General features: G+C 44.7%; 1 protein-coding gene across 3 annotated transcripts; it reads left to right on the forward strand.

Annotated features, from left to right (window-relative positions):
- The first annotated feature begins 3 nt into the window (after positions 1-3).
- Positions 4-22,629, forward strand: DYNC1LI2 (dynein cytoplasmic 1 light intermediate chain 2). Of its 3 annotated transcripts, XM_054389904.1 has the most exons (13): positions 4-113; positions 1,076-1,149; positions 1,644-1,760; positions 7,906-8,136; positions 13,767-13,933; positions 14,345-14,438; positions 15,265-15,400; positions 15,725-15,836; positions 16,109-16,168; positions 16,849-16,890; positions 17,316-17,433; positions 18,638-18,754; positions 21,267-22,629. In XM_054389904.1, the coding sequence occupies exons 1-13, from the start codon at positions 19-21 to the stop codon at positions 21,368-21,370; spliced, it is 1,467 nt and encodes a 488-aa protein (XP_054245879.1). In that variant the 5' UTR covers positions 4-18; the 3' UTR covers positions 21,371-22,629. The 3 variants fall into 3 exon arrangements, with proteins under 3 accessions (XP_054245879.1, XP_054245878.1, XP_054245877.1); XM_054389903.1 differs by lacking the exon at positions 7,906-8,136 and having other exon boundaries at positions 19-113; XM_054389902.1 differs by lacking the exon at positions 1,644-1,760 and having other exon boundaries at positions 19-113.
- The last annotated feature ends 4,839 nt before the right edge of the window (positions 22,630-27,468 follow it).

Consider the following 27,468-nt stretch of genomic DNA (forward strand, 5'->3'; position numbering starts at 1 on the left):
GTGGCTGCAGTTGGCAAGATGGCGCCGGTGCTGGTGGAGAAGAAGCTGCTGGGGCCGGACGGGCCCGGCGGCGCCGAGCTCCCCAGCGAGGAGGAAGAGGGACAGAATCTCTGGTGAGCGGCAGGGAGGTCGAGGCGGGTGGCTGCTGGGCTGCGACACTCCGGCGGCGGGGACGAGCGGCTGCTTTCGGGCGTCCCGTGGCTGTCGCGGCGAGGTCTCCTTGCTCTGACCAGCCGCCTGAGCCCTCCCAGCGTGGGTGTGAGCCCCCGTCTCGTCCGGGACGGGCAGTAGCGGCGGCAGGCCCCGCTGACAGGATCGGCGGGCGGGGGCCGGCCCACCCGACGGCCGCGGTGCTGGGGCCGGTGAGGAATGCTGCTCCTGCCGGCTCGGAAGGGGCTCGTGGGGTGCGTGAGAGGAGCCCCGCACCCATCGGAGCGAGGGGCAGCAGGCGTGCGGAGCTCTGCAGGATGGGCTCCAGGTGGCTGCCTTCCCCGTCCCTTAGTTCCGAGTCACGCTTTTTAAAATACCCATAATGGCAGAAGAAATTACGTATGACAGGCAGTAATGGATTGTGGGAAGAGTAAGCTGTCGTTTAGAAAGTGATGCTTTGATGGGACCTTTTGTAAGGGAGGAAAAGCAAATGTTACAGCATGGTTTAGAAATTAGAAAAGCTCTTCTCAAAAATGTGACATTGTGCCAGGGGAGGTTTAGATTTGATATCAGAAAGCAATTTCGTTTCTGCAGGAGTGGAACAAGCTGCCTGGGGTGGGTGGTGGAGTTACCATCCCTGGAGGCGTTCAAGAAATGTGTTGACATGGCACTGGGGGTCGTGGCTTAATGACCGCGGTGGTCTTGGGTTGGATGTTGGACTCGACGATCTTAGAGGCCTTTTCCAACCCAAACAATTCTGTGGTTTCACGGCAGCATCGCCTCTAGTTTGTAAATAGAAGGAGTGTCAGTGGATTGGCCCGCACAGCCCTGCTGAGCTCATCAGAGCTGTCAGATGGGCAGTGCCTGGGCTGGGTGTGTGCAGATCGGCGCCTGTCAGCCTGACAGAGCTGTGATGTCCTTCCAGGTCCTCCATACTAAGCGAAGTTTCCACTCGATCGAGATCTAAACTGCCATCAGGCAAGAATATTCTTGTTTTTGGTAAGTAAGATATGCAAGCAACTGTGTGTTTTTTGTTTAAAACAGTGATGTGGACACCCTGACACATCAGTTTGTTTGAATTACGTTGTGTGATATGTGATGTTGCTGTCTCCAAGCTGATAGATTTACCTTGGTTTTGGTTGACACACTCTTAGATTTATAACAGGTATTTAAACAAACAGGATTTAACAAAATAATTAAATGTTTCAGTCTTACTGTTGTGGTGTAAGGCGTTGGACTTGATGATCTTAGAGGTCTTTTCCAACTGAAACAATTCTGTGATTTATCTGGAGTACTTAACAAATAAGTGTGGTCTAAAGACATGCAAGGATACTTCTGATTGATTAACTTTGTAGAAAAGATTTTTCAAAACATGGCCAAAATTAATTCTGAAAGTGTCTTGTCTTTTTCCTGTAAAAACTTACTTCAAAGCATGTTGAAAATTAATTCTGACAGTGTCTTTTTTTTTTTTCCCTGTAAAAACTTGCTGGCAGGTGATGACGGTTCAGGTAAAACCACACTTATGGCTAAAATACAGGGAGCAGAACATGGCAAGAAAGGAAGAGGGCTGGAATACTTGTATCTAAATATCCACGATGAAGACAGAGATGGTAAGTTTATTTTATATGGCATCTCTTTGCCACAGTGAAGTAGCTGATGTGCTTCCCAAAGCATTTGTCTTGGGTTACACCCAGACAGCTGGTCCCAGCATTGTTTGGTGTGTTTTAGAAGCACTATCGGTTTCTGAAAAGCAAAATGCATTTCCCAGTGTACATTTTCCCTCTTGCCCTTCTTACAGCTTGACCTCTGTGTGAGGAACAAGGAGATGTTTGCAGCTTTCAGGATCCGTTTATTGTTAGGGCAGATGTGTTTGCTGATGTTGACTTCCAGCAGATAGATTGTCAGCTCAATAGCTGTAGGAAGTAAGTGATTAAGTGATTCAATTCTTACTATGGATTTCTAGGATGGGAGTTTGGAGGTTTTCCTGTGGGGGTTGTGTGCAGAATTTTGACTAAAAGTGCGATGTTTTGTTAGAGTTGAGTGAGTAAAGAACAGGACTTAGAAGTCAGAATTAGTCTTTCATCTTCTCAAATCAGAGTGTGTCTCTGTCTTGTATCCAGGTCTGGGCCCTTCAGTTCAAGAAGGACTTCAGGGAATTGCTTGAAAGAGGCCAGCACAGATCCACAAAGATGCTGAAGGCAGTGGAACATCTCCCTGTGAGGGCAGGCTGAGGGAGCTGGGGCTCTTGAGCTTGGAGCAGAGGACCCTCAGGGGTGACCTCATTGCTGGTGATAAAGATGTGCAGGGCAGTGTTGGGAAGACGGATCCAGATTCTGCTCAGTGATACCTAGGGACAGGACAAGGGGCAATGGGGGCAAGCTGGAGCAGAGAGGTGCCACGGGAACAGAAGGGAAAACTGTGAGGGTTCTGGAGCCCTGGAGTAGGCTGCCCAGGGAGGTTGTGGAGTCTCCTTCTCTGGAGACATTCCAAACCCTGGATGTGTTCCTCCTGTGTGACCTGCTCTAGGTGACCCTCCTCTGACGGGGGGGTTGGACTGGATGATCATTGGAGGTTCCTTTCAACCCCTAACATACTGTGATTGTTGATGATTGCTCATTTCTGCTGTATGGGGAGCGGGATGATGACAAGAGACCATCTAAAAGCAAGTTTAATGATCAGAGTACTCCTATTTTTAGGAAGATTAGGGACAGGAAGAGATGGGGAATGAGTTTATCCTTGCTTCTAAATCTGCCTCTGCTTGTCTCATTATGAGTCAACTGCTGGATGTCTGTTAGTTGTCATCTTCAGAAGTAGGGACTGATAGTCTTCGTATCCGTGACTTCCTCCTGAGTTATCAGGTCAGAAGAGGGGAGCAGTGATGGTGGCTCATCCATGTTCCTGAACAGGAATGAACTAGGAAGATCCTGTAATGGTGTCTTGGAGTTGGAAATGTACAAGTGATTAAGTACTGTATGTGTCTGGTTGTTAGGGAGATTGGTCTTGTGCTCACAGGATACTAAACATCTTTGGATGGTAAGTTAGGCACAGTGAAAGGATGAGGACATTGTCTGTGTCTTCAGTGGGCACCTGATCTTGCAGCTCCTAAAAATCTTCTGTGCTGTAGATTTAAGTGCTGAGCCATTCTTGGCTTCCTGAGGTTCTTGGTGTAGGTGCTTTCTCACCATGCTCCATCTTTAGTACTGCATAAATGCTTTAGGGGGGAAATCCTACAATTAGGAGTGTGAAGTTGATCTGTGACATCGAGCTTCTTGCAGGAAGCAGGATGCAGCAGGCATGCTTTTTCCTGGTGCTCTCCATCAAACCTCAACTATGTACCTGCTTTGAAAATATTTTAGGGCTATTCCTGAGTATCTGGAAGTGCTAAGTATTTGAAGGGGTTAGGAGAAACTTTTTGTAAGAACTCAAGCAACACTAGGAGGCAAAAAAAGGCTTTTTCGACTTTCAGACTCAGATGGAGAATTCAGGTCTTCATGCGTCCTATTGATGGATGTGTTAGGATCCAATAATACATGCCTTCTTCCTTTTTGTCTCATTAGTGTCATCAGCAAGCAAAATAAATAGCAAAGTGGGTCAGGACCTCCCAGCAGGCAAAGATAACACTCCTCCCTCTCTGGGACAGGTTTGGGTTTGTTTCTTTAAGCTCTTTGTGTGCTCTCGGTGTGTGTGTGCTCAGAGCTGTAATTTGGGAACAAAGCCTTTGTAATTGACATGCAATCCTTGGAAGCCATAAAGCAACTCAAGAGAGGCATTGGAGAGCTCACCAGCACTTACTCCTCTTTGAGGGTATCTGCTTTTTGTTATAGCCCAACCTATTTATGACCAACAAACCAGAAGGATTTCCAGCAGTGTCAAATCAACACTGGCAACTGAAGCTCTGTGGTGGAGTGAAAAGATGTTTTCAGCTTCTTTCTCAGGTGACAAAAGATTTCTTTGCTGTCTTTGTCTTTTTCCTCTTCATTTCAGAAGAGTGTGTTCTGTTCAGGAGAAATATTTTGGTCATAGTGCTGAGTCATTGTCTACCTCCCACCTCTCTTTGGAAATTGTAAGGAGAAGCTTTTATTGCTTCTTTTGCAATTCCATCATTCCACACCCCCTCCTCCTTCCTCCTTATGGGATATTTGCATCTGGCTCCTCCTACATGTGAGGTAGAGTTGCTCTGCCTTGCTAGGTGCATCTCTGAGCTTACAGTTCCTTTTGTCTTTTCCCTAAGGAACAGATCAGTGAGAAAACGGTTTAGGGTTTTTGTAGGGAAATCAAACAAATGCGTAGAAGCATCTCTTGTTTTGGAGGACCCCACATGGCTAGTACAGATGCCCACTAGCTTTTAGGGTTTCACTTGGTTTCTTGGCAGTGGCTTTAATTCCAATGTCTAGAACAAGTCCATTCCTGAATCTCTACCTGAAAAATCTCCGTCCTAGGGTGTTGTCCTGATTTCAGCCTAGGCTTAGACATTTGTTCAAGAAGAGGTTTGGGGACACCAGAGAAGCAATCCTGAGAGAGAGGATTCTTCTAGCTCATTAGCCCCAGGAGCAATATCCTTGGAGCATATGGCTCCTGCACACATGACACCTTGGTTCAGCTGGAGGAAAGCACTTAAAGCACCAGTGTGAAGTTAACTGGGAATATTAAATGGTCTGAAGCTTTGAGAGTCCTCTCTCAGTAGAATTTCTGAGGGAGTGTGGCCAGTTTTAATTTTTTACCTCTGTGATGAGCAGGTTTTCTGTGTCTGTGTAGGTCAGTCTGCTCTTGAGAGCTGAGAATATCAATTTGTAGGAGGCAGGGGAGAGGTTTTAATTTTCTTAAAGGAGATACTGTCTTAGGATGAAGTCAGTGGCTTTAAGCTGGAAGAGGGGAGATTTAGCCTGAAGATTAGGAAAAAATTCTTACAGTGAGGGTGGTGAGACACTGGAGCACGTTGCGCAGGGAGGCTGTGGATGCCTCCTCCCTTTAGCTGTTCAAGGCCAGGTTGGATGAGGCCTTGAGCAACCTGGGCTGGTGAGAGGTGACCCTGCCCATGGCAGGGAGTTGGAACTGGATGATCTTTAAGGTCTCTTCCAACCCAACCCATTGTAAGATTCCATGGTATTTCTCAAGCGGCTTTCAGAGTCTCTTGCAGAGATGGGGCAGACAGCGTGGAATGACTCTGTATGAGTGCTGTGTGGGTTAGCTGGGTCTTACGAACACCACTGACAACTTTCAGCTGAGCTGCCTCACCTTACAGATGCAGTGCAGTTGTCTGGGCTGTGCCAAACGTGCCAGTGAAGCAGAATGTTTCTGTCATTGTCTTCTTGCTTGTAGCAAAATCAAGCAGCCTTCTTTTTTTGGCCTGGGGTTTGGACTGGCCTCAGTCATATCATCTGCATGCTCCAGTTGAACTGGTTGTTCCAGATTCAGCCAAGTGCTGCCGCTCTGCTGGTTTCTAATGGGAAAATTGCCTTTTTTTGTCAACAGCTTTAAAGTAGTTATCTTAAATTATTTCCCCTGTTTTGCTTCTCTTCAGAGCTTGGACAAGGAGTATGTAATCACCTCTGAGACCTTTTGAATAAATGCAGGAGCTCTAGTTGCAGTTCACAGAATCAACCATCTGCAGTGAAAGCCATCCAGGCTGGAAAGTCTTTCTGGTGGCTAAAGCTATAAGGAACTACTGACAGCGTTTAGGAGTGTTAGCAGCTCTTTTAATAGTCTTGAATAAGTAGCAGCTGCTTTTCCAAGAGGATCTGTTAACTGTTTGCTCTGTTTTGGTGTCTTATGTCATAGCCACCGTGAAGGGCCCAGTTAATATTCCCATCATTTGACTAACTAGGGACTTGATGTGGTGCTGACAAAAGTTAATTTGCCATCCAGTCCTTGCCAAATTGTCAACAACTGGTACTGTATTTTGAAGTGAGTTTTATATTAATAGCAAAGGCAAATCACAAGCCATGCTGCATCCAAAGGAGTGTGGGCAGCAGGGCAAGAGAGGGGAGTCTGCCCCTTGACTCTGCTTTGCTGAGCCCTCACCTTGAATCCTGTGTTCAGTTCTGGTGTCCCCAGCATGAGAAGGACACAGAGCTGTTAGAATGTGTTCAGAGGAGGCCACAAAGATGACCCAAGGGCTGGAGCACCTCTGCTATGAGGACAGGCTGAGGGAGCTGGGCTTGTTCAGCCTGAAGAAAAGAAGACTCCAAGGAGACCTTAGAGCTGCCTTCCAATACCTGAAGGGTTTTTGTTACTTGCTAAGGTGTGGGAGTCTTCACTGTGGTCAGAGCAATCACATCAGGGCAGTCTGTGAGATTGCTGCCTAGGTAGTTAAGTGTTTGCTTCAAGGAGACAGTTGTGCATAGCCACAGTTAGTGTCTGTTGATGGTCTTTAACTCACAGCTGGCAGGATTTTCATTCACTGCTGGATGGTTCATTCAGTCGTTATATCCAAGGCCTGATGGGAAGGGTAGTTTGTATATCTCTCTATTCTTTTCTCCTTCCAACGTCCTCAGTCAAGTTCTTGCCTTTTTTCCAGAGCTAGTGTTTTTCATCCTGATGGATTCTCTCCTAGACTGAATGATGATAGCCACAGTAACTGGATTCGTTTTGTGAAGTTGAAAGATTGGGAGTACAAGGCAAGGAAATAGAGTGAGGCAGAGTAATTGTGAAGCTCAGTAGGTGTTTTGGAAATCCAAGCTCTGCAGTGGCTGGTTTGCTGATCTGTGCATTTCAGAATTCACGTGTCTTGTATACACTACCTCTGGAGACCCTCTGTTCACTCCGGACAGCTGTAGTGGAATAGGGAATACTTTGGAAGATGTATTTGGAAGAGTCTAGAAGATAGAAACAAGTGGGAGTTGTTTCTTTCAGGAGGAATTTCTGAGGATAATGTAGTTTTCTTTTACTTTTTTCTTTTCTTCTTTTCTAAATGTGAACAGAATTGGTTGCTCAGAGCACCTGAGCCATCATTCTTGGATGATGCTCCATTCTCAATTGCTTCTGTTCTTGCCAAACTTCAAGTCTGGGGTAAAACTTCTCATGCCAGCTGTCTATTCCAGCGAGCTTTTCCCACACAGCCCCACCTTGCATTTCAACAAAAGTGTCCAGTCACTGTCAAACACTGGGTGAGAGAAACACAAGAACTAAAATACCCAATCATTTTCCAGCGCTCAGTCTGTAAGGAGCCTGCAAGTAGAAGCCAGTTTTCAGTCAGTGTGAATCAAGAGCAGGTAGCACAGCTTTAAAGTTGGGTAGGTTGTAAGTTTATCCTTCTACTCTTGTGCTAGAAACATAAGCTTCTTACTGCTTGTATCTTGTTTGCAGCTTATTTCTGTTGTGAGAGGTTGTAGTGTGTTAAACCAGCTTACATGTCTGAGGAACTCCAAATGGTTCCCTGCTGGACTCAGGTGCAACTACCCCCCTTTTGAACTTGGAGTTACCTGTGGCAGGTGGATTCTGGCTTGACTTGGAATAGAGGTGTTTCAGAGTCAGGTATGTTGTGCAGTATTTAACCCCTGTTGTTTCATCTCTCTGTAGTAAAGCTAAAGAACTGAAAGTATTTCTTAAATGAAAAGGTGTGAAACCAAGAGAAAATGCTGCTAAATGAAAGCATCTGCCAGGAGATGTAGGCATTTACACGTCAAAAGAAGCACTCAGCTGCTGGTAGCTGGGCTGTGGTCTTCCATTTAACAGCACTCTACTCATCTCTACTCCTAGACCAGCAAAGCAAAGAGTTGCCATTTGTTGGGTCACAACTGGACCTTTTCATTTCAGATCACACTCGCTGTAATGTTTGGATCCTGGACGGAGACTTGTACCACAAAGGGCTGTTGAAGTTTGCAGTCTCTGCAGAGTCCCTGCAAGACACCATCGTAGTCTTTGTTGCAGATATGTCTAGACCTTGGACTGTTATGGAATCTTTACAGAAATGGGCCAGTGTCTTGCAAGAACATATTGATAAGATGAAAATTCCTCCAGAAGAGATGAGAAATATGGAGCAGAAATGTAAGTCTTTGTCCATCCATCCATATTTGTGCCTTGTTTTTGTTTTTTTGATGTGTTTTTCTGTTTGCTTGGGGGGTTTTGTTTCTTGTTTTTGCTGGCTCTTGCAAGTTTGTTAATGATAAAGATCTTCAGGTTAGTGTTCTAAGAATGGGTTGGATAAGAATTATTTGGGATCTAATTCAAATAGAGTCTATTAGGTTTTAAAACAACTCCTCCAGTTTTGCTAACAAAACAGGAGGTGAATTCATGATGTAAATCCCTTGTAATAATAAGATTTTGATAATTTGATTTTTCAAAAGGCCAACTGTAAAAAGAAATCCCTCCATACAGAACCACATACTGAGAAACAGTGACAAAATCCAATATCCTGCTTTCCAGCTCCCATTCCCATACTCTGTTTTCCAGTAGGTCTCTTTGCCCTTGTGTTTGACGAGGCTCAGACTGCGATCCTGCTACATCACCTGATCTCTCACTACAGCCATTTCTGCCCTGTGACTTCAGGAATGTTGTATAAATTGACTTTCTTTCCCGGTATATCTCTAGCAGGAAAGGACCTGGCACTGGCAAGCAGCAAGCCCTGCAATAGTGTTTCCTGCAGCTTCTTTCCTAAAATAGTTTTGAATGTTTCTTAAAAGTTTTTCCTGTTTCCTTTACCATGAGGGTGGCAGAAAACTGCATCAGGTTGCCCAGGGAGGTGGTTGAGGTCCCATTCCTGGAGACGTTCAAGGCCAGGCTCTGAGCAGCCTCATCTAGTGGAAGATGTCCCTGCTGACTGCAGGGGGGTTGGACTGGGTGACCTTTGGAGGTCCCTTCCAGCCCAAACCGTTCTGTGATTCTATGATACTGAATGATTCAAAAATAAATTCCTTCAGTGACCAAGACTTTAGCAGCATGCATCTCTTTTCAGCTGATCTGCAGATTGAGACTGACCCTTCCCAGTTGTTGTTTTTGCTCAGGGCTGGTGGCTGGCTGTACTGGAGTGGCCAAACCTTGCCAGAACTGTCTGGTAGCTTCCTTACGTTCCCTCTGGGGAGCAGTGTCAGCTCTTTGGCCTAAGCATCCAGACGTATTTGTGCAGCTGATTCCCCACCTGGATGTTAAATGTTACCTTCCCTGTGGGCTTGTGCTACTAACTTATTAGCTAGAGTTTAAACTTCATGATTGATCACCATGCTGTATTTAAAAAGAAAAACATAAAATAGGACATGCTTAAAGGAAAACCAACATTTTGTTTTCATATGAGAGAAACTTTTGGGACTGGGGATGGAAATGCAGCTGTAGACTCAAAATACCCAATTTGTCCTTCCCAGAGCCACACCAAATTTGATGGCATTCCAAATGCATGTGAAGTTTGTGCACTTAAGTTTTACTTCTGAGGGGTGTTTTCATCCTTCCCTGAGAATGCACTGTGTGGAAGAACCAGTTACAGCTACAGCAGAGCTTTAGCACCATCTTGGGGAACTTGGGCATTCCAAGAGTATTGACTTGGAGATTTGTAAATTAATGTACTGTGGAAATTCCCTGGTTTCTCTAGAGCTTCAGTAGAGTACAGGCAATAGGGAAGTTTCGGAGCTGCCCAGTTCACACCCACAGGACTGGTCAGGCATTGGCACAGGCTGCCCAGGGAGGTGGTAGAGTCACTGTCTTTGGAAGTGTTGAAGAAACTTGTGGACATGTTTTAATGGGACACGGGACATGGTGGTGTTAGGTTGATGGTTGGACTTGATCTGGGAGGGATTTTCCAACCCAAACAGTTCTGAGTCTGTGACTCTGCTGCCATCCTATGGCTGAGTGCTGAGCTTTGGTCCAGTATCAGCCTGCAGGTGAAACAGGGACCGTCAAGCCTCCTCACCAGACCAGTTCTCCAGACCTTTCACCAGCTTCATTGCCCCCTTCTGACCCTCAATCAATAAAGATACACCAGCAAAGTCTTCCTTCCTAAACTCCTGCTGCCTGTGCTTCCTGAGGTAGGGAATGGAAAATCACTGTGTGGCAGGAGCCCAGCCCTGGCAGAACTGGGCCAATACAGCAGATATGCAAAGCAGGCAGTCAAACATTGCAGCAGAGTGCAGGGTGAAGAGATGTGCTGAGTGCACTCCAGCCAAGCCCCACTGCAGTGTAACACCACATGGGTGAGCACAGTCCTTCACTCCAGCTTGCAGAACCACATTCCCTTGTGCTTGCTTCTAGACATGGGCTAAGGCACCTGGGCCAGGCTGGCTCTCCATGCTGCCTTCCCCAGCTGTTCCACGTGGTACCACTGACCCGTAGCTCCTGTTGACCCAGGAGAAATGTTCTCTAGTCTTATCCCATTAGCATCCATTGAAAGTGCTGCTAGCTTTGTTCCTTCTCCATTGCTAAGATCTTATTGCCAGTTTGCAGCAGTTTCTTAGCTGCCCATTCTCAATGGCATTGAACTTTGGACTGCTTGTCTTTGCTTTCAAGGTTTTCATGGCCTTTCTCCACCCAGGCCTTTGTCTTGTGTTTGCTGTTAGAGATAGCAGCTCTTGGCTTTACTGGGTGGATGACGCTAGGCTCCATCTGGTCTGTGAGAAGCTTTCCTTTTGTCTTCAAGAGCTTCCAGAACAGGAGGCAGGACACACACATGGAAGCAACAGGCTGCCTTGAAAGAAATGGAATCATTCAAAGTATACCAAGAGCATTCTTTGCACTCACTGCTGTCACTGAGCTGCTCTGAAGCTAAAAGCTTGGCTAGTGAGGATTGAGATAATTAATGTCAGTGCAAATATTCTAATTTAATCCAGTCTCAATTATGAGCAATGCCTGTTTGAAAAACACACATTGGAATAATTATTTCAGGGAAGATCTAAACTTTGCCTCCCTGTTTATGACAGCAAAGCAGAGAAGATGACTTGTCAAGAAGCAAGAAATACAGGAAGGAAGTGTACTGGGAAAATGGCTAAAGCATTAATGTGCTCTGGAGCATCTGAAGCTGAAGACTTAAAGGACCATATATTGCTCTGAAAATTAAGTATTGTCCCATTCAAGCTCAGTTAGGTTCAAATTCTCTGCATTGTTTTGTTTTGTTTCATTTTCCCTTGTATACAGCTGGAAAACTTCTTACGCTAAGAGATGAAAGAGGTTGTGTGGATGCTACCTCAGTGGAGCTGTTCAAGGCCAGGGTGGATGAGGCCTTGAGCAACCTGGGCTGGTGGGAGGTGCCCAGACACCTTTTATCTGGGAATTCTTTTTATGACACTAAAATTCATGGTCAGTAAAGACAGTGCACACAGAAAGCTAAAAGCTGTGTGAAGTTATTCTGGAAAGAGTATGAACATGGAATAACTCTCAGAAAAAACTTTGCATTTTGCTTGTTCTGCTGTTCAATGTCTTTGTGATCCATGGAATCCTAGAGTGGCTCAGGTTGGAAAGGACATTAAGAGCTCATCTGCTCCAACCTCCATGCCATGGGCAGGGACATCTCTCAGCTAGACTCAGCTGCTCAGGGCCTCATCTAGCCTGGCCTTGAACACCTCCAGGGAGGAGGCATCCACAGCCTCCCTGGGCAGCCTGTTCCAGAGTCTCACCACCCTCATACTGAAGAACTTCTTCCTCAGCTCCCATCTAACCCTGCTCTCTCTCAGCTTCAAACCATTCCCCCTGAGGGTGTCTCTAGACACCCTCACGAAAATTCCCTCTGCAGCCTTCCTGTGGGATCCCTCCAGGTACTGGAAGACTGCTCTAAGGTTCCCCCAGAGTCTTCTCCAGGCTAAACTCCCCCAGCTCCCTCAGCTTGTCCTTGTAGCAGAGGTGCTGCAGCCCTTGGACTATCTTTGTGGCACTCCTCTGGACTTGCTCCAACAGCTTCATGTCCTTCTTATGATGGGACATCATCCAGTTAAGGAAGCTGCAGTGTTTGTCACTTCCACACTCAGTTAATCAGTGCTCCATGGCTGAGGGTTGTATCCTTACCAGAACAATCAAGCCTAAGAATAATTATGGATGGCTTTCTTGGTGGTGCTTGGAGGCAGTTGCTCCTTTGAGGCAAATGATACATCTGTTGTTGTTGTAGTTGGCTTTCAGTAGCTTGTCTCAATAAGCAGCAAGATGAGAACAAAACAGTTCAGGGGAATCTTGTGTTTGTTTGCTGTGTTAAATGCAAAAGGCTGCAGGAAAGACTTTTTACCTTGGTGAGCCACAAGATGCTTGGTAGCTAAATGAGCACAGGGTAGCAGAGGAGAGATTGTTCTGGCATCTCATCACCTGCTGAGAAAAAGTACTTTTAAAAACCCTTTCCTGGTTAAATGCCCAGGAATTAATTTGCTTTCTGCAGGATAGTCATCAAACGTATTTAGTATGCAGAATGTGCAATGGAGTTTAGGTTTTCAGCTGCTGCACGTGGAGCAGTGCTAGGGAGAGGCACCTCTGACAGCACTGAGGTTTCTTCTCCAGCAGAAGGCACTGCCTCCCTGACTTTAAAAGCAAAGGCATTCCACTTATTTATTTATTGTTATTTAGTCTCCCTTGGCTCTTGGGATATTGAGTCGGTGGTTGGAATTCTAATGGCCCGTGTTTGATGTGGTTTTTAAAAGCTTCTCCCTGAACTAGAGCTCTCTTGTTTTGTACAAGGATCACACAATTTTCTGTTTCAGATGACAGTTGGAGATTGTGCAGCACTGAGCAGGAGTGGGCTTTGCTGCTTTGTTCTCCCTGCCACATGCCCATGCTCTTGCAGGAAGGGTTCCTGTTTTCAAAAGCTAGAGTGAATGCCTTCTGCAAGATTCCTATCAGAAACTTCCCTGAGGTTTCACCACTTCCTAAACCTCAGAAGTATCAGGTGGCCTGCAGTACAGTTCAGTTCCTTCCGTTTACATGGATGGGGGTACTGAACAACACTCTCTTTGTGGCTCTGCTGGAGATGGAGAGCTTTTTCAAAGGGCTTCCCTTGCTGCTTGTGTAGTCAGCCTGCTCCCACTGATTCTGAAATAAAGATGCCTTCATGGTACCAAATCAGGGAGCTTTGCTTGCCTTTTTCCTTAGGGCTTCTCATGGCTGAGCAAGGAGGCTTCAGGTGAGAGAGCCCTGGCATGTGAGAGAGCCCTGGGCCTTGGGAAGGACAGGGAACTGCTTGAGAGAGTGGATTTTTATATGTCTAGCCCTGGACTCCTTCAAGAGAAATGTGGAGTAACAGAAACTTCAACTGAGTAGTGGTTTATAAGACAGCTTTCAGCTTGGGTTCTTCTGTGTCCATGCACATTGTCACCATGCTTTCTTGCAAAGCTAGTTACAACTTGCACTGACCACAGGCTGTGTTGCTAAACCACCTGGACATTTTCATCACCTCCCCTAAAATGAGATGCATTGAGCTGAGGAATGAGCATTTGTGCACACCCCAGCTCCTGCAGCTACTGTGGATTATTTGTAATAGATTCAAAGTGCACTTGATTGACCTTGCTGGAGGAGAACTGTTGTGTTTGAAGGGGCAGCAAGGCTTAAGCTTGCATTCTGTTCTCCTGTAGTGCCTCAGGAAACCCTTGAGATTTCTGCTTAGTCATGTTGGGCCTCAGTATGAAAGGGAAAAAACCCTTTCTAGTTAGTCACAGGTTAAATATGGTTTATAAAGGAGAATTAGTATCTTTTTTTGTACCTTAAGATCTCTCTCTTAAAAGTTATAAAGGAGTTTCAAGAGTATGTAGAACCTGAGGAGGGCTACCAAGGATCACCCCAGAGAAGAGGCCCTTCTTCTGCCCAAGAAGATGAACACGTTTCCTTGCCCCTTGGAGAAAATGTGCTGACTCACAATCTTGGTATTCCAGTGCTGGTAGTTTGTACAAAGGTGAGTTTCTGTTCTGTTTGCTGCTGTGGAAAAACTTAAACTATTTTAATTACTTCAGAATTAATAGTAAAGGGATTTATTTCAAAAGTAAAGCTTCTGCCATCAGGGTCAGTTTTTAATGTTGTAGAAGGGTGATAACTTTATCAGTTATATGTTAATTATTTTATCTTTTCACTTATTGGTGGCATTTTAAAACCAAAGCCTTGATGTGGCCTTGGGCAGCCTGATTGAGTTGGAAGTGTTCCTGCTCACTGCAGGGGAGTTGGACAAGATGACCTTTGAGGGTCCCTTCCAACCCAATGCAATCTGTGAAGTTGTAAGTGTAATGTCTAATACTAAGGCACACATTTAAAGATGTGCTGGGATTGAATTCCTGGGGGGGGTTCTGTTTTTTTTCTCCCTCTCCTCCAGTGTGATGCAGTGAGTGTGCTAGAGAAGGAGCACGATTACAGAGAAGAGCACTTTGACTTCATCCAGTCACACATCCGCAGATTCTGCTTACAGTGTATCCTTTGCTGTGCTGAGAGGCTCTGCTGGCATCTGCAAGCAGAAAAGCCAGTTGGGTGTGGAGTTGCACACAAAAGTTCATCTGAGAAATTGCACTTGGAGACTGCTTGGTATTTCATTATTGACTGTGCAGCTTTTCTTGCTTGAAGGGACTTTTTACAAGGGATTGTAGTGATAGGGGCAGAGAGAATGGATTGAAGCTTGAGGAGGTGAGATTGAGACTGGAGATTAGGAAGAAATCCTTTACAGTGAGGGTGAGGAGACACTGGAAGTTGCCCAGGGAGGTTGTGGGTGTCCCCTCCCTGGAGGTGTTCAAGGACAGGTTGGATGAGACCTTGAGCAACCCGGGGTAGTGGGAGGTGTCCCTGCCTGTGGCAGGGGGTTTGGAACTAGACAAGCTTTAGGATCCCTTCCAACCCAAACCATCTTGTGACTGTGAAAACGTTGAGAGATGGAGAAAACTTCAGACCTTGAAAGCTGTGTGTGAGCTTTGGAGCTTTTGTTTCCGGAAATGTTGGTTTGCATTTTCTCAAGTGTTTTTTCTTGGTTTTCACTTCATAACTGGTGATTTCCATTAAACCTGAGATCTTGGCTGTGTCAGGGTTTCAAAGTTACGTGCTTGGGAGGGTGGATAGCTTCTGTGTATGTCAAAGAACTGTTAAACTCCATTCCTCTCCCTTAATGCTACAAGTCTATAGCTTTTGCTTCAGACTGCTTCTCCAGCTCAGGTCTAGTTGATGTATGCCCATTAACTCCTGTTGTGAAATTCTTACTCTTAACTGAAAAATGCTCTCTGACATCATTTTCCTTAAAGAGAGAATCAGATGGGGCTGCCTTGATTTATACATCAGTTAAGGAGGAGAAGAACCTTGACCTGCTGTATAAGTACATTGTACATAAAACATACGGTTTTCAGTTTACCACCCCTGCCTTAGTGGTAGAAAAGGATGCAGTTTTTATGTAAGTTAATTGGAGAAGCTTTCAGATTGGTTTCTATTAAGCACTTCCTATAACATCTAAAAACAGTTGGAATGATATGTGGTGTTCAAAAGCTTGCTCTGTGAGTTTTCTGAAAGCCTGCCTTGAAAAAACCAAAGAACCCAGTGCATGTTATCTGGGTTGCTTGACTCAAAATCCATCTTCTTAGGATCTTTGGAGTTTAGCTGACAATTAGGTCTGGCCTGTAATAAAATTGCCTGATTCAGGTAGAGAGTAGTACAGAAATGGTCTCTGTAGAAAGTGCTTTTTGTGACTGAAAAGGCAAAGTTTCCCTTCTTTTTATAGACCTGCTGGTTGGGACAATGAAAAGAAAATTGCCATTTTACATGAAAACTTCACAACAGTGAAACCAGATGATCCCTATGAAGACTTCATTGTCAAACCTCCTGTAAGAAAGGTAAGAAGGAGCAAACTACTTTTCAAGTGCTCACCTGTCTAGTAGAATACCCACAGGCTGGCATCAGTGCCAGGCTACTCCATGCCCTTAGAGTAGTCCTTTAATGACACCTTCTTGAATGTTACTGTAAGTGTGAAAGGAGGTGGGATTTTTGCAAAGAACAACAACAACAAAAGTTGAGAATGGTATCAAAGATTTGCCTCTCTTCTCTTTTGATCTCCATAACATAAACAGTGTTTCTGCTTCTAATAACAAACTATTTTGTTCAACAGTTAGTCCATGATAAAGAGCTGGCAGCAGAAGATGAACAAGTATTTCTTATGAAGCAGCAGGTAAGAATGGGAGAAGAAAAAGAAGATTGATCAAAAAGATCTCACTTAAAGCTCTCCATTGTTCCTGCCTTCAGTTTTTCATTTAAATCACTGGATGGCCACATTGCAGCTTTGCAAAGCCAGGTGTAATTGTGAAATAAGACTTTTTTCTTTATTTTAACCAATACAAATAGAAAATATGGCCACTTTCCTTGACAAGCTGAATGCTGCATCCAGTTCTGGTGTCTTCAGCATAAGAAGGACACAGAGCTGTTGGAGTGAATCCAGAGAACATCACAAAGATGATCCAAGGGCTGGAACACCTCCGCTGTGAGGACAGGCTGAGGGAGCTGGGGGTGTTCAGCCAGAGAAGAGAAGACTCTGGGGGGACCTTAGAGCTGCCTTCCAATAGCTGAAGGGATTCTACAGGAAGGCAGCAGAGGGACTTTTCATGAGGGTGTCCAGAGACAGAACAAGGTGGAATGGTTTGAAGCTGAGGGAGAGCAGGGTTAGACTGGAGCTCAGGAAGAAGCTCTTCGTATGAGGGTGGTGAGACTTGTTCCTCACATCCAATCTAAATCTGCTCTTCTCTCATTTCAAACCATTGCCCCTCATCCTATCGTGGTTGTCAGCTTCAGTGTATTCTATATCTTTCTTTTCTGAAGTGTATTTAATCCTCTTCATATGTTGGGTTTTTGCAGTCATTCCTTGCCAAACAGCCAGCAACGCCTACAAGAGCATCAGTAAGTATATCCAAGAGAAGAGAGGATGTGTCTTGGTGCTTTCCAGGGAAGAGGGAATGGTTCTAACCTATAGAGGGTTGTTTTGTAAATGTAAAACAGATACCTCCCCACTGTGCAGAAAGCAATTTATTATTTGTATTTCAAGTGGCAATATTTTAAAACATTGCTTAAAAATGACTTCATTCTAATTGACTGGAAACAGAAATATCTGATGAATGTTGAACTGAAAATTTCCTGCAGCAATTCATCCTTGGTGGCACCTGTGCAAAACACCTGGTGGTGCTTGCATTGCTTTGTTCCCAGTGTGCTTCCACTACAGTGCTGATACAGAGGTTTAAGAAGGAATTTGCATGTCGTGTTCTGTTTTAGAGAACTGATGCATGTAAGTTCTGCTCTGATTTGTGTGCTTTGGACTTCTTTTTAAGGAGTCTCCTGCAAGAGGCCCTGTGGGATCCCCAAGAACTCAAGGCAGAGCTGGTCCCACCAACGTACCCAGTGCCTCGCCAATAACATCAGTTAAGAAACCAGATCCAAATATTAAAAGTATGAATCAGCATTTTCCTGGTTTTATCATGTGCTATTTCTCTTTAAAAACCAAAATCCTCTTTTATAGACAGATTTTGGAATTCATTCACTAGTAGTTTAATAACAGGAATTAATTTACCACAAACCTTCAGGTTTCATTTTCTTTTTCATTTTTTTCTCCTTTTTTGTGTGTGTCATTCCTATGACTTTAAGTTGATTTCTCTTATTACTGAGCAGTTGGCGTTCAAGTTCAAATACTTGAAGAGATAAAGTTGCCTAAATACATTTATTGTGCACCAGTTGGATTAGTAGAGTGAAGGTTGCTTTAAACTACATAGACTCATAGAGTGGTTTGGTTGGAAGGGGCTCTCAAGACTGTCCAGTTCCAATATGCTCTTTTATACTCTGTTATCACTTGTTGTGGAATCCACAACAAATCCTGCTCTTCTACTAAACTCTCTCTAGAAGAACGTCATGAAGTACATGAAGTAACTTGGAGATCATAGAATCATTAGGGTTGGAAAAGACCTCTGAGATCAACTCCAGCCTTCTGCCCAACATTTCTATGACCACTAGACCATCTAACCCCGTATCACAGAGTCATTTAGGCTGGAAAAGAGCTCTAAGATCATCAAGTCCAACTCTACCCAACACCTCTGTGACTACCAGCCCATCTGACCCTAATGACACCCTTTCCCCTCTCTCAGCCCCAAGATGGAGCTCCATGTGGCTGAGTGGCTTCTTTCCTCTCTGCATGAAGGAGATGGATAGGGCCAGTACTGTTTTTCATGGTGGACTCTGCTGCCATCCCTACCTCACTTCAGTGGATAAAACACTCATCCAGTCCTGGATCATACCTCATTGCTGTATGTCCAAGTCCTGACTTGGGAAATGTGTGGCATGAAGGGCTGCCCTAAAACATCTGTGTAGTTTATTACTGTTCCTACAAACCTTTGCATTGCACATCCATGCTTAGTGCTTTGTGTCTTGGCTTCTACATGGAGAAAAACCCAAACCATACAGATACTTAGATTAAAATAATGCTACCCTGCCCCAGTTCAGAAGAGCAGTGATATTCTGAAAGAATGCACAGCTCTAGTGTCTTGAAACTCTCATGTGATGGTTATTTCCTTGCTTGGCAAAGAGAGTTCTGTGTGTACACAAGCCTCAGTTCTGCCATTTGCCAGCAGTAACCATTCTGTGCTCTCTGGTCTTCCTTTAGATAATGCTGCAAGTGAAGGTGTCTTGGCTACTTTCTTTAACAGTCTCTTGAGCAAAAAGACTGGCTCTCCTGGGAGTCCTGGTGCTGGAGGAGTGCAGAGTACAGCCAAGAAATCAGGTACTGGGCTTCTTGCTGCGGGCTGGGTGCAATGTTTTAGTGGCTCACACAGGTCTCACTGCTTGTCAGTAAATGACACACCTTGACATAGGACAGTGCTAAAATGTGCAGTCTTTAAAAAAGAACTAAACTACCTCAACTTCACAGCTCCAGGGCTTCTGGTAAGCCTGGAGAGAACTCGATTGTCTGAGTGAAATGACGCTGCTGGGATATAAATAACATGGATCTTGATCATGCTCAGAAAGTGCTCATTTCTTTCTTTTACTGTAGAATCCCTTCCTTCCTTGACACTTAATTGCTGCTTGGAGGAAATGCAGTGTATTTATTGGGTGTGGACTATAGCTTCCAGTCAAACTGTTGAAATCTCTCCAGAGTTTAAGTTCAAATGAATGACTTCTTGTGACAGCTTGAGGTTACTGTCTCAATAATGATGTTTGTTGTGATCCCACACAGCTGATAACACCAATCAAGTGGCTTTGCTATGTGTGTGTGCACCAGTGCCTGTGCTGCATGGGCAGGTGCTGCAATCTCATGTCCATTTTCCACCCTGTGTAATTTCAGGGGAGACCTTAGGACTGCCTTCCAATAGCTGAAGGGATCCTACAGGAAGGCTGCAGAAGGACTTTTCATGAGGGTGTCTAGAGACAGGACAAAGGGGAACGGTTTGAAGCTGAGAGAGAGCAGGGTTAGACTGGATCTTAGGGAGAAGTTCTTTAGTATGAGAGTGGTGAGGCTTTGGAATAGGTTGTCCAGGGAGGCTGTGGATGCCTCTTTCCCAGAGGTGTTCAAGGCCAGGTTGGATGAGACCTTGAGCAGCTGAGTCTAGTTGAGAGGTGTCCCTGCCCATGGCATGGAAGTTGGAATAGATGAGCACTGAGGTCCCTTCTGACCTGAGCCATTCTGTGATGGCTCTATGAATTTTTAAATCGTATAAGGAATAGATGCTCTTAAGAACACTGTGGCTTACAACTAGAGCTTACATCTCAAACCTTTACAGTGATTAAAGGTCACCTTTTACCTTGGTTTTGTCTTTGTACTTTGGCAAAAAAAAAAGCTTAACCCTCCAGGAGTCAGATCTTGCTGCCTTAATGTTTTCAGCATGTACCCTGGAAGAAATCCACCTAATATTTCACACACATTTGAGCTGGAAAACAGATGCTTGTTAAATTCTTTGGCTATGTGAGGAAGCTGTACATGGTTATATAATCTACTTTTTTTTGGTCTAAAAATAAATCTATTTAATCTTAAATGCTTGTATGCATTGGAATCTGTTGTTCCAGCTGTAGCCATCAATTGTCTGTGGGGTTTAGACTTTTCAGGAGGAGAGAATTAACCTGATGGTTCGGTTAGAGAATTTTGTGAAAGCTTTGAGTCTGATCTAAAACTGTAAGGTCCCTGGAATACTTGAGTGTGTCTGTTTCCAATTGAAGAAGGCCTTTGAAATGAGTGCTCTGGGATCTGACATGAATATGCAATTCACCTCCCCTTGGTAAGGCAGACACAACAGAGCTCTTCCTCCTCGCTGTTCACTATGAAACCACAGCAAGCAGAAGTGTGGCCAATCAAATGGGATTTTTACAGCAACTGTCCCATGGATCTTGGAAAACCAGGGGTTAAAATCTGGGTGTAAAACTTCTTGCTATCAGTATCAATGACAGATTTGTGTAGCTATTTTTTTTTTTTTAAACTAGAAAATTCTAAATGTGGTTGCTTTTGAAGTCATAGAAATCGTTTAGGATCATAGAATTGTTTGGGTTGGAAAAGACCTCTAAGATCATCAGATCCGACTATAGATCACTGAGTTCAACCATAGATCATAGAATTCAATCAAATGTTAGTTGCTGTTGTGCTTTATGCTCAATGTAATTCACCATTTCATCTCTCAAAGCTGAGTCAAACCTTGGTATGGATCAGTCCACACAAGGACATTGCTTTGTGCTGTGTCAGGCCCTGTGTTCATCTCATCACACAATTGTTTGGGTTGCAAAAGCCCTCTTGGATCATTGAGTCCAACCATCAACCCCACACCACCATGGCCACTAAACCAGGTCCCCCAAATGCCATGGCCACAGGTTTCTTGAACATCTCTAGGGATGGTGACTCCACCACCTCACTGGGCAGCCTGTTCCAATCCCTAACCACTCTTGCAGCAAAGAAATTTTTCCTAGAGTCTAGCCTAACTCTCCCCTGGCACAATTTCAGGCCATTTCCTCTTGTTCTGCCACCCAATACTAGGGAGAGGAGACCGAACCCCACCTGGCTCCAGCCTCCTTTCAGGGAACTGTAGAGAGCAATGAGGTCTCCCCTCAGTGTCCTCCTCTCCAGGCTGAAGGATCCCAGTTCCCTCAGCTGCTTGTCACCAGCCCTGTTCTCCAGACCCTTCACCAGCTTCGTTGCTCTTCTCTGGACATGCTATGATGTGAAAAGTTATCTTTAGGACTACTTGGTGAAAACATTTCATTGCCATTATGTTGCTTTAACCTTTTTTTCTTTTTTTTTCTTTTCTTTTTAGGACAAAAGACAGTTTTGACAAACGTGCAGGAGGAGCTGGACAGGATGACTCGCAAGCCAGACTCGCTGGTAGCAGCAAACTCTCCAACAGAGAACGAAGCCTGATAGCGCCAGCGGCCACAGGTGTAAATGACCAAATAACTCTGTACATTGATCTGATCAGACCAGGAATCTTCTGCCATGGCAGATGCTACCAGTTTTCTTGGGGCAGGGGGAATGAGCTTACTACATCATTGCCTTGTCCCAGTCCAAAAGTGCACATTCAGGAAGTTTGCATTTAAAATCCCTCTGTATAAGATAACCATTTAGAGTTTATATAGGGCAATTCTTTGGTTTGGGAGGTGAGCAGGTACAGCTGCATTTCCTATCGTTAAGAATAGAGAGAAGCAAAATGGAGAATGCTTATTAACTGCTACTGATGCACACAAAGCAAGAAAGAGGAATGAAATCCTCCTTCAGAGTTAGTGGAATTGGCTACTTGTATGTTTGCAAAAGCATTATATTCACGGAAGGGTGGTGGGGTAACAGAACATGAATTAGGTGAAAGAAGCCTGGGTAGGGAATGGAGCCCTGAAAAGGGAAACAGGTTTGGGACAGGGAGAAACTAGAATGTTGGACTGACTGGAGAGGAGCAATGTTGTTCAATCCTGTGGGTAAATAATCACTGTTTTTAAAAAGACTACTTTCCATTGGAGAATTCCAGGCCAAACACTAAGCATCATGGGCAATTTATTCTTCTTATAAATCTGGGTTTAGTTTTTAAAGAAGTCTAAGAGCGTGGGATGCCCTTTCTGGTGTTGCTTACAAAGGGAGAGACTATAACTTGTTTAGATCCAAGTGCCTGGCACAGTGTGTGATGTGTCTTTAGAAGGTGCTTGAACTTCTCGTGCACTGTAGTACAAACAGTCACTGTTTGGTTTTATTTTACACTCAGTAGCTTGGCGACTTGTATTTAATTTTACCTCCTGTTTTCTGATAGCTTCTGCCTTTTGTTTTGTATATTTTTTTAATGCCAAGAGGCTAGCCTGTGAAGAATGGTGGGTGTGAGGTCTCCTTTTCCCATAATGAAACGTGCTGCAGAGCACTCTCAGTATTTTTGTTCTGACTTTTTGTAACTAAACACTAGCGCCCGAGCTGCAATGGATTCCTGCCTTACACCTGGGGAGGTTTTGACCAAAACCTTTCGAGGCCCCACTCCCAGCCCCACCTGCTGCAGGTGCAGCCAACTCCAATCCGAAGGGAACCTAGCAAGCATGAATGTCTACAGCACGAACAGGACTCCATCCCTTGGTTTGGATTTTCTTTCAGTGCAGTGTTTTGTCTGGCAGGGTTGGTTGTGGCTGTCCCCCCTGCTCTGTCCGTGATCACACCAAACCATGGCTGTGCAGAAGCGAAGCTCTGGTGACTGAGATGGCACTTTGATTTTCTAGACTGTATGCTTGTCTTACATGTCCACAGTACCAGAAGTGAAAAATATCCAAGCATATTCTGTGCTCTTAATGCTGAAGGGAAAAATACCACAAGGGGAATTACGCAGAGTTTACTTTTTCATGCTATGAACTCATTGTACTAAACCTGATGTCTGGACGTAACTTCCCTAATCTATATTGTTACTGAAATATACAGAACTAGTGACCACTAACACACTACTGGATGTTAACTTCAGACCCTGTGTCACACCAAGAGGCTGTTCTTGTCTGTCTGAACGTTCTCTAGAAAGCTAAGAGTACTTCCTTGCCTCTTTGACAAACGTTAACACAACTCTGTGGTTTGTGCCAGGTTTTTTAAATGCTAGCTTTTCTTTTCTTTTATACTTTTTGTTTGATAACTAAACGGTATGCTCTGAAGTTCTCTAGGTAGCAGGTAGGCTGAGACTGGCTGGTTGATGGGGAATGTGGATCTGCTTCCTGGTGTGAGGAAGTAATTACACACTGAGAATTGAGATTGGAGCCTAAACCACCCAAAACCCACCAGGAGAAGTGAAAAAGTGTGTGATTGGAATGGGATGGAGCTCAAAAACCTCAGTCTGAAACTGCATTTTTTTGGTCATCTAATAAGCACTTTCTTTAGCAGTATGGCTAAACCTTAACCATTTAAGTACTTTCCAGTTGTATAACAATGTTACATAGACTAAAACTGATCCAAACTGGTGATGTATGATAACTCCCCAGCTTTGCAGGAAGATGCTTCTGACAAAACAGAAACAGCTTTCCAGTTTCTAACTGCAAACGAATGCTCCTGGTTTCTTGGAAGGAAGCTGTAAGTAATGTAGCATCCTGTGGTTGCCAAAGTCTGTCAACTTTGGTGAGCTGCACAGTTGTTATTCTGGTGTCTTCGAGCATTGGAACCAAAGGCCAAATTGCAAACAGCCTTTTACATTTTCAAGTGAAACTTCATTTTCCTTTGCAGATACACTTGTATGGTAGACTGTTTAAACTATTATATGACTATATTTATATGCATTATAGTGACTGCATCTACTGTTCATGTTTATAAAAACAAACAGATGAAAGCATTCAACTTGAAGCAAATAGAAAAAGTTTAAAAGATCGGGCCCTCCATAAAAATGCTGTGGTTATGCTGCTTGATTTTAAGTTTGCACTTTCTGGGTTTTGGTTTGTTTTTTTTTTTTTTTACTATTGGCATTTAAAAATACTGTTTAAACTGACCAGAATTTCCTATTTTTATTTAATTTAACTACGTTGAAAGTGACTGCTCTGTACATCATGAACTTAACAATATCCATGCTGTAAATGAAAAGTTCACTGTCCTGTATACTAAGTTGGTTGGTTCTTTATTTTTATTTTTTCCCAACTTTTAACAATTAGGACTGCAAATGTATGACATGACCCTTAGTCCAGTTGTATGGCTTTAACCAGGTGCAGTATGCAGTCATGTGGAACCTCGCTTTTTAGTGCTGGCAAAATAAGGACCTCTTTAATTACTGGCTTCAATAAACACGAATCCAGACTGCTTTCTGCTGGTGCTGCTTTGTTGTTTTTCAGAGCCCCCCTTCCAGAGCTGTTCCTGTGGCAGAAAAGTAGTATTGAGTGCTGTGAACAGGAGAAAGAAGTTGGTTTGTACAGTTGTTGTGCCTTGATGACAGTGTCCTGGAAAAGTGCTTTGCTCTGAAAAGTGAAATGAAGCAAGCTTGGACTTGCATATGGAGAGTCAGGGTGGTGAGACTTTGGAACAGGTTGCCCAGGGAGGTTGTGGCTGCCCCCTCCATGGAGGTGTTCAAGGCCAGGCTGGATGAGGCCTTGAGCAACCTGGTTTAGTGGGAGGTATCCCTGCCTGTGGCAGGGGGTTTTGAAAAAATGTTGGGTTTGCCTTTGATACAGCTAAGAGATTAGGGTTCCTCAGTGACTACTGAAATCTGGGGGTGTTACAAATCTGAGCTGTTAGACACAGGCTTATTTTCTGTGCCCCAGAACTGGCTTGTCAGTAGGCAACTATAATCAGCAACTGCTAACTGGCTGTCTAGGGATGTTTGGAGCCATCCCTTGCCATTTGGAGAAACTGGCAGGATCTGAAATAGTTCGAGTTTAGCAACAGCCTGTCAGAATCTCCCCAATTCACCTTTGAGCTGCACAGAAGCACAATGCAGCTATGAAGGGAAAGCTCTCATACTTTAAATATTTCTAGCACAGTTTCCTCTGCTTCTGCAATTGTGCTCTGTCCTCAAAAGTAACTTGCAACTTCTCCCTCCCCCTCAAAAATAACTGGCATCCTTGGGCCCACTTCAGTGACAGAGAGCTGACTTAATACCAGCTGCATGAAAATTGAGTGGCTTGGTGGAGAGGATAAATCCCAGCATTTCCTCTGCTCTAGGTGAGGATTGCCAAGGAAGTTTGGCTGGCTCAGAGCAGAGCCAGGCCAAACAAAAATCTGTTGGTGTGCACACATGGAACCCGGTGCAGCGCTCACTTCCTTTTGCTACAGCAGTAGTTGGAGGACGTAAATAGGAGCTAAGCCTGCTGTGTGTGAAAAGGGACCCCGGGGAGGGTGCTGGGTCACTGGGCTCAGTGGGAGGGGTGAGGTGGGGAAGGTAGGAGGGGAAGACACAAGTCTGCAAGGAATCAGGATTTATTAGTTCCGCTCTGTATGGCTTTGTAGAGCTGGGGCCATCTGCCTGCCTTGAGTTTATAGCCAGTGATGGAAGACTTAAAATTATTTTTCCTGTCTTAAATAAAAAAAGAGAAGGCAGGAAAAAAAAGCCCAAAGCTTCCCTTGCATGTAGCAGAGCCATGTAACTACAGCAGTACTCTGCAAGGGAAGGAGCCAGAGCAGCTGGATGTAAAGCTCTGTCGTGTGGAGGAATGAAGTGTTGCTGAAAACAAGGAACAGAGCCCTGGGACTGTTGTCATGTTAGCAATAAGCTGCAAGTAAAACAAATTCAGGAGGCCAGTGTAAAACTGGACTTTGTTAAGGCTTCCCCAGAAGCAGCAGCGCAGGGTTGCTGCCTGCTCTGATTATGTAACAATAGCCTCAGTCTTAGAGCAGTTGAGGTCAGTTGTTTTCACTGGCCCATTGAATCCCTGGAAAGAAAGAATGCAGTTAGTCCACCTCAGCTTGGGCTTGGTTTTTTGGTTTGTCTTTTTTTTAAAGCCTGCTAAGGGGCTTTAAAACTTTGCTTATAAAACATGGTTTATACCATTTTTTCATCCTCCCCTTCAGCTTCCCACATCCTCAAAATTTCATCTCTCTCTCAAGGCGCTCTTACCCTGCACTCTCCATGCCTGGGCAGCATGACTGAGTGTGCCCACATACTCAGAGGCAGCCAGGTTTTGCTGACCTGCTCTAGGCCTGTGTTTTTATGGCTTTATTGGAAGAAGACTTACTTTTTTTTATGTAGTTTGGGCCTTTTTTTTTTTTCTTTTCCCCTCTGTTCCCTGAATAAATGTAGCGTCATGAATAAAATAAACACTGCTGTCAGTCTCTCTGCATATTTTTCACTGTGCTTCATTATACAGGATTCCTTCAAAAGAAACATAATCCACAGCCTTGGCTGGTTCCCAGCACCATTAAAGGGTCTGCTGGCACTTTTCTGAAGAACATGAGGTTTGGCTGCCCTTTTTTTTTTTTTTCAATAGAAATTAATTTCACCTCCCTGCTATGTAGAATGTCTGCTGCCCTTCAGCTCAGCTGTGGCTGTAAGGAAGCCCCTCTCTGGTGCTTGTAGATTGCATATGTCTTTAGAAGGCTTTTTTAATTTCTCATTGTTAATAGGAGGTGAAGTCATGTTCATCAGTCTGCAAGACAAGGGTCTGGCTCGTTGCATTGGCAGGGTTGCCTCTCTTGGGTTTGGCTTTGGAGAATGTGTTCCTGATTGTGGTGGTGAAATTCCAGCAGGGACACTTTGCCTGTTCCTTTAAAGGTGAAGCCAACCCTATACAGCTCCTTGGGACAGGTTCTGTGGTGACTTTCAGCCACTGCTGCCTTCTGGTCCCAGCTGTGAGACCCGGTGGCTGTCCCAGGGTTCTTATAGCAAAGGAATCTGTCCCACAAGCATAGGAGGCCTGTGGGGCTTCCAGGGCTGCTCTATTTATTTTTCCAGAGCATAAATACTGAGATGGAGGTGAAGGTGTTGAAAGCATGCATGAGCTGATGCTGCAGTGTAACAGGCATCTTACAGTACAACTGGAGTGTAGGAACAGGATTCACAAACACTTTTAGTACTGGAGCTGCGCCAGATGAAAAGCCAAGAGCCACTGTCTGTGCTGTGCCGGCCTGTGTCCAAAGTACCCTGCCCACAGCTGGCACTGTGCTGCCAGCCTGTCAAACTTGTGGGTGTTCAGTGGAAGAAGCTTTTAGAGGTTGCTCTTCAAGTGAGGCTGTTTTCCTGTCCTCCTCTCTGCCTCTCTTGGTGTTCCTTTGAAATGGTTGTTCTGAGGAATTTACTTCTGGTTCCTGAGGTACCCTCATGCTGAGTAGCCTTGCCCTGCAAGGTGCCACTTCAGCTGTGGTTGGCCCTTGTGAAGGAGGAATTGTGGCACTGTTCAGCTGCAGTTACCCTCTGCCACTCAGAGATACCTGACTGCATGGCTCTCCACCATCCCCTCCAATTTTCCATGTCAGGACTTGCAGTTTATTCCTAGCTCTGACTCAGCAAAGTTGTTTGCCTGCTTCCCATACTGCTCATGGCTACAGGCTCAAAGTGAGCATGCCACACTCCCACACTCTGAGAATGGACAACTGACTGA

The sequence above is a fragment of the Indicator indicator genome, chromosome 19, assembly GCF_027791375.1.
Source record: "Indicator indicator isolate 239-I01 chromosome 19, UM_Iind_1.1, whole genome shotgun sequence".
Lineage (NCBI taxonomy): Eukaryota > Metazoa > Chordata > Aves > Piciformes > Indicatoridae > Indicator > Indicator indicator.

Bases quoted from the DNA above. Each gene is read 5' to 3' on its own strand.
- DYNC1LI2 (XM_054389904.1), top strand. From the start codon at position 19: ATGGCGCCGGTGCTGGTGGAGAAGAAGCTGCTGGGGCCGGACGGGCCC. The intron at 1,150-1,643 runs GTAAGTAAGATA...ACTTGCTGGCAG, and splicing joins CAAGAATATTCTTGTTTTTG to GTGATGACGGTTCAGGTAAA. The intron at 16,169-16,848 runs GTAAGAATGGGA...GGGTTTTTGCAG, and splicing joins TATTTCTTATGAAGCAGCAG to TCATTCCTTGCCAAACAGCC.